Source organism: Marmota marmota, unplaced genomic scaffold, assembly GCF_001458135.2.
Source record: "Marmota marmota marmota unplaced genomic scaffold, marMar, whole genome shotgun sequence".
Taxonomy (NCBI): domain Eukaryota; kingdom Metazoa; phylum Chordata; class Mammalia; order Rodentia; family Sciuridae; genus Marmota; species Marmota marmota.
Genome location: NW_026000093.1, coordinates 41,624,270 through 41,631,202, shown reverse-complemented (window position 1 = coordinate 41,631,202; position 6,933 = coordinate 41,624,270). Strand labels below are relative to the sequence as shown.

The 6,933-nt window shown below is 36.4% G+C and overlaps 1 protein-coding gene across 2 annotated transcripts in view; it reads left to right on the top strand.

Moving 5' to 3' along the window:
* Tp53inp1 (tumor protein p53 inducible nuclear protein 1) overlaps positions 1 to 5,631 on the top strand; it is a 15,367-nt gene extending 9,736 nt beyond the window's left edge. For both annotated transcript variants that reach the window (XM_015485977.2, XM_015485976.2), the window contains one exon: positions 797 to 5,631. Coding sequence is in view for 1 of the 2 variants with exons in the window: in XM_015485976.2 (XP_015341462.1) it covers positions 797 to 1,046 (250 nt within the window). In the remaining variant the exon portion in view is untranslated. The remainder of the gene's footprint in view (positions 1 to 796) is intronic.
* The last annotated feature ends 1,302 nt before the right edge of the window (positions 5,632 to 6,933 follow it).

The following is a 6,933-nucleotide window of genomic DNA, read 5'->3' as shown; positions in this document are numbered from 1 at the left end:
AAAAAAAAAAAAAAAAAAAAAAAATCTTTTTTTCTTTTTAAGATAAAGTGACTGCCCTGCACAATAGCACACATCTGTAACTCTGGCTACTCAGGAGACTGAAGAGGGAGAATCACAAGTTCAAAGCCAGCATAGGCAACCAAAGTTTAAAAAAAAAAATAAAAAGGACTAGGGATATTGCTCATGGCAGAGTACCCTTATGTAAATCCCCAGTACTGTGCAAAAAAGAAAAAGGAAAATAGATAATGGTAAGAACAAAAATAGATAATACTTCCCTCAAAAAAGATGGCAAATACAGAAATTCAATCAATGTTAGTTCCCTGACTAGAAAAACTTGCTTTAATTCTTTCAAAGTATAAAGCATATTTTTAGAGTACAGTCTGCTTCATCTGTGAACCAACTATTAAAAAGTTGGTTTCTGCCAGGCAGGGTAGTGCACGCCTATAATCCCAGTGGCTCCGGAGGCTGAGACAGGAGGATTGCAAGTTCAAAACCAGCCTCAGCAAAAGCAAGGTGCTCAGCAACTCAGTGAGACCTTGTTGCTAAATTAAAAGTACAAAATAGGGCTGAGGATGTGGTCAGTGGTCTAGTGTCCCTGAGTTCAATCCCTGGTACCCCACCGCCAAAAAAAATTATTTTTTTGGCTTCTCCTTTCCACCACTATCAGTCAGTATGGTAACAAAATATAAACTCATCCAACCACAAATCAATGTGTCCAACTGAATTGTGAAATGTCTTTTTGAGTTTCCTTAATCACATACTTTGCTCTTCAATGCATCCTACTTTTCTGTTTCAGAGTGGAAGCCCAAAATGAAGTGGGGCAACACATCCACTGCTATGTTGCAGCTCTTGCTGCTCATACAACTTTTCTGGAACAACCCAAGAGCTTTCGCCCTTCCCAGTGGATAAAAGAACATGGTGAAAGGCAGTCTCTGAACAGAAATAGTCTTCGTCGCCAAAATCTTACCAGGGATTGCCACTCCCGGCAAGTCAGGCACAGTGGCTGGGTGGTTCATCAGCCCTGCCCGCGTCAGTACAATTACTAAGAATTTCAAGTTTTGCTGGTTGGTTTCTCTTGGTTTGTGCACCTGTGTGGGATGTACGTATATGTACAATGAAAATGCTGTCTCTTTATAGCCAATTGATGACCAATCACATAGTTTATCAGTGTATTTAGACACTATCTTAAAAACCAGATTTCTATGCTGTGTTTCACATAATGCCTTGCTCCTAACATGTACTTTTTTGTAAAATTTTTCAGGATATTTTTGGAAACATATCAATACAATTACAGTGTTTGGTGTTTGGGGATGTCTTTAAATTTATTAAGGTGTACACAGGTTAGTCAGCAATTTAAAGACATTTCTTCCCCCAAGTATGAGAATAGGCATCTTACAATTTTCATTTTATTTTGTATTACTTAATCTTTTGAGTAAGCAAAAATTTATTCTCAGGGTCAGCCATACACTTTATTGACCAGTACTTGATAATCTTTTCTGTATAATATGAATACATTTTTACACACTAACATGAGCATTAACAGGTGATAGTTGCCATTGGATATAATGGAATTATGGCTGGACTTTCTTTTGAAAGAAAACTTGATATTTTCTGTATGTGATTATTTTTTTCCAGATTAGTCATGCAGTTCATTGTGGAATTCAGGTACATTAAGCTTTAGTGAACAGTCATTCAGCAATTCCGATGGGACTATGTGATGTGGTACAGATCAGGTGTCATGGACAAAAGCACTTGTCTCATGTGCAGAGGGAAGAAATTAGACCTGTGAAATTATAGTTGAAAAAACCCATGTCTATAAGTAACCCATTAGTCCATATTTAAGTTGTTTGGATTCTTTCCTGCCACTCTGCCCACTCCTCCTCATAGCAGCTATAAATTCAGATGTACTTGTCCAGACACTTGAGTGACTTTTCATATTTCTATCTGCCCAAGAAAAGCGATGGACTTCTTATTTCTAGACACAGTGAAAACCCTCTGACATGGAGCTTGTCCTGCCAAGGGGCAAGCAAGGGTGAAGAGGGACTTCTGGTGATGTCTTCATCGTGCCTGTGAGAAGAGTGACAGGTGGCTTCCTTGAGCTTTCATTTTTTGTTTTAACTTCAGGCAAAATCTTGAACCACTTTGGCCTCTGTTTCCTCCACAACAGGAGAGTAGTAACATTTACCTCCCTCACAGGGTCGTTGTGAGGATCGCATACTGATGGGAAATGGGGCTGTCCACAACTGAACCTCGTGTGAACTTCCAAGGGCCTTTCTACTGAATCTAGTGATGGTGGGCTGTCGAAGTTCTTCTGCCACCATTGTTCTTCACAGTGTTGGTGCTAATGAGGCCAGGGTGCAGGGTTCAACTCACACGAAGGCCAGTTAACTCGACACAGAAAAATCTATTTCCGTACCTCTAGCCAGTTGCTTCATTTTTTCACTCTGGTGATGGCTTCTGCGGAACTGTCCACACCCTTGCTGGCTTCCTCTGAAATTAACTTAAATGCATTCACGGTTGAAAGCTCATGCTACCCACAGAACAGTAGCACTGCCTGCACATTCAGCCTATTTGTCCATCTCCTCTGCAACCCTAGTAGATGAGCACATGTCTATGAAATGTTTTCAAGGAAAAAGCAGCATAAAGTCCTGTGAAGTATTATATTTTCATTAACCCTGCAGCAGCTTGATGCAGGGAACCCTGGGAGACTTCCAGGGAAGAGCTGTGCTCTTTTCTGACACGACTGGGGCATTTGAGTTGGAAAAGGTCAAACATGCAGTTAGTTGGTGGTTTAGATTGTTCTTCCACTGGCTGTGATGAAGTGCCAGACGTCTCTTTAGAACAAGAGTCTAGAGCCCCCTTCTTTTTTTATTCCCCTTTTCTAAGGACTTCCCCTTTTATTTATTTATTTTCTAATTAGGGGCCAAGTCTGTAAAGTTTTGTCAAACTGAGAAGTTATTTGTTAATATTTGTGTTTACCAGAGTTGGGAGAGTTTTCATGAAAGTGTGTGTGTTACACTGTGTCTGTTTTAGGGCCTCACACTGGTGACTCGAAAACAAACCAGAGAGGTGTCTTTTGGACCTAAACTTCTGCCTTCATGGGGCCACTTTCATACAGTGCATGAGAGTTGTTAGTACCCCACAAGCCACAGAAGTTCAGTCATGAGAATTTGTTAGGCGGCATGAACAGATTTGTATATAAAACTGCAATAATCTTTTTTTAAAACTACTTTTTATTTCAGACTTCTTGATACCTTAAATACATTTATGTCTCTAACAGTTATTGACTTTTTGTTTGCCTTACCTGGGCCTTGTTTTTTTATGCTTTGTACCTGGAAAACAAAAAAATTCAGTCACTGGGACTTTTTTTTTTTTTCAGAATTAGGATTACCATACCACCTGTGATGGAAGACTGTGGTTTTGTGTCAGTATCTAAGATTTCTGTCTAAAATTGGTACATGTAAGAATTGAATAAAATGGTTATATAATTCAGCTGAAATTCTTGGTCATGAGATGTTTAAGAGGTATTTACCATGTGTAAGACATAAGGCCAACAAAAGAATGATGTTGACTTATTACATATTCTTTAAAACATGGCCAAAAAGCATTTTGTGAATTGATTGCTATTTTTGCTATTGTGATTATTAGTGGTTTACAATGCATATTTGTGCATATTATTTAAAAGTTCAGGCAGTGAGAAATAAGATTCCTCTGAATTTGGGAGCTCTGACTGTTTCTAAACTGATACCATAGAATGTTACTTGGAAAAAGTCTGGAATGTGTGGTGCACACAGGCAGTGCTTCATGAATAGATTTCTGACTTTTAATAATGCACCACATTCCTCAAAGTTTATGTTTTCATTAGTAAAATATTCTTTAATGTGTACCCTATGTTTATTTTTCTTCCTCAGCTAATCAAATTATGTTCTGCACTATAAGTTGAAGATTTGCTATCTGTTATTTATCTTCTGTAGCAATGCATTTATATGGCTGGCTGGGTGGGAAGTTTTTTGCAGAAAATGCAAAATGATTGGATTTTAGACTTCCTGTTGCAGGGAGATGTCACTCACACACACACACACACACACACACACACACAAGCACAAACACATTAATTTCCTGTATATTTTTCCAATTCCCATACAGACTGTTCCTGTTTACATACCTTCTCTGTTCTATCAGTTCTTTGATTCTAGCAAGAAGATAGTTTACTTAAAACTTGAGAGGGCCATTCAGCATTACCTGTTGTTTTTGCTTCTCAGATCTGTATAGTAGACTGGTTTTGTAATGCTAGTTTGTTGAAATTTGAATTACCTTGCTGTCTCTTCCTCCTTAAGGAAATATATCATCTTTTTTATATTCTTAAGAAAAAAGAGCAAGGACATCTTCATTATTCTTATTTTCTTTGAGTTGGAAGCAAAAAATGAAGGAACCCAACTAGAAGACAGATATCTGCATTTAAATAGATTAGTGAGAAAAGTTTCCAAGTATTTGTTTCTGTTTTCAAATCAGTTAAGAGACTGCTCCTTGTACTAGGAGATACTAGTATGTTTGTTATGTTACCTTGAAATTATCTTTTATTTTATAAGGCCCATAAATACTAGTTAGACTCTTTTAAAGATGGGTTCCTATCATGGATAGTTTCACAGCTATCAGCCATGCTGATGTATTATTAATGACATCCCTATGTACTTATTTTAAAGCTTAAAATTTTATATAAAATGCTTTATTTAGAAAACTTACATAATAAAATGGTGTCAGTCTTGCCATGTAGCAATTTCACTTGAAATCTGACACCAATTAAAGAGGTTTAAGTGGAGGAAAGGGGTACCTACAAGGTACAGATCAGGAGAACTTTTCTTTGCAACAGTATCCTTTATGTGGAAAGAGAAGTTCCTGTTCAGAGGAAGGCAGCTTATGTGGATAATGTTTGTATATTGTTGAAAAATTTCCATATGACTTTTTTTTAAATGTATAATTGTTAAATGCCCAATTTTGCTCTGTATTTGCCTGAAGTTTTAGTTTTCTAGGTGGACTTGTGTAAAAAACCAAACCAGTACTTGGGGAGGTTGGTGTGTGTTCAGGCTTGGAGTGTGTGAGTGGTTTTGTTTGCCTTTTGATTGTTTCCTCCAGAGGTTTGAACTTTAATTAATAATTGTGTGTGTTATTTTTTTAAAAGTGGATTTATGTTTTCCTCAAGTAAAATGGTGAACACATTTGCTTTTCAAGGGCAGGGCATAAGTTATGAAGACTGAAGAGTGTTGTAGATTGTACTATGTGCCTTCTTAATGTATTCCTGGACACCTTTTTTTTTCATCAACTTGAAAACTCAAAAGGGACATTTGGTTAGGTTATATACTGTACATCAATCTATGCATAAATGGCAGCTTGTTTTCTTGAGCCACTGTCTAAATTTTTTTGTTTTTATGGAACTTTTTTATACGGATTGGTTCATAGAAGGTCAGTTTTATACAGAGTGAACAATACAGCACTTTGCCAAAAATAAGTGTAGCATTGCTTAAACATTGTGTATTAATACCAGTTCTTTGTAATTGGGTTCAGCAGTGCATTTTGCACTGTCTGGAGTTATGGATTTTATTCTGTCAGTAAATAAAATGTCCTTTAATGTCACACTTGTCAGATTGTTTTATTTAATCTTTATGATCATTAGTCTTGAAAGTAGGTATAACTAATTTAAAATACTTGCTCTTTAATTTTAATTGTACAAAAGATCTATTTAACATGCACTTTAAATACTTCTTAAAAAGCTTGTGTAAAATTAGTATATGAATGAGTAATCATTTAAGTGAACAAGATTTGAGTGTGAATCCCTAACCTCTATATTTCCATCCACCAACCTATATTTAAAAATAAAAATATATGAGGTTGAAGCTGTAATAAAAGCCTTCCAATAAAGAAAATCCCAGGGCCAAACAGATTCTCAGACATTTAAAGAAGAACTAAGGTCATTCCTTCTCAAATTATTTTATAAAATAGAAAGGAAGGGAATACTCCCAAATTCATTCTATGAAGCAAGTACCACCCCGATACCAAAACCAGATAAAGACACATCAAGTGAAATAAAACTACAGACCAATATCTCTGATGAACATAGGTGCAAAAATCCTTCATAAAACATTAGCAAACCACATTCAGAAACACAATGAAGAAGATTGTACACCATGATCAAGTTGGATTTATCCTGGGAGTACAAGGTTGGTTCAGCATACACAAATCAATAAATGTAATTTGTCACATAAATAGACTTAAGGGGAGAAATCACATAATCGTCTCAATAGATGCAAAGAAAAAAAAAAAGCCTTCATCAAAATCTAGCACCCATTCATGTTAAAAACACTGAAAGAACTAGGGATAGAGGAGCTTACCTCAATATTGTAATAGCTATAGACAACAAACCCAAAGCCAACATCACACTGAATGGGGAAAAGGTATTTCCTCTAAAATCAGGAGCAAGGCAAGGATGTCCACTCTCACCACTTCTATTTAGTGTAGTACTTGAAACTAGCAGAGCAAGTGGGCAAGAGAAGAAAATTAAAGAGATACAAATAGGAAAGGTGGTAAGTCAACCTGTTTGCTGATGACACGATTCTGTACTTAGAAGATCCCAAAACGACAGAAGACTTCTAGAGCTGACAAATTCAGCAAAGTAGCAGGATATAAGATAAACACAAAAATCAATACCTTTCCTATACTCCAATAATGACTCTGTTGAGAAAGAAATCAAGAAAACAATTCCATTCCCAAACACATAAAAAATAATAATAAACCTGAAAATAAATTCTTCGGTGTTCAGTGATTTAAGAAAGATCTCCAAATCACTGAACACCGAAGAAAGCAACTGAAGACTTTAAAAAATGGAAAGAGCTTTCCATGTTCTTGGATAGGCAGAATTAGTATTGTTAAAACGGCCAC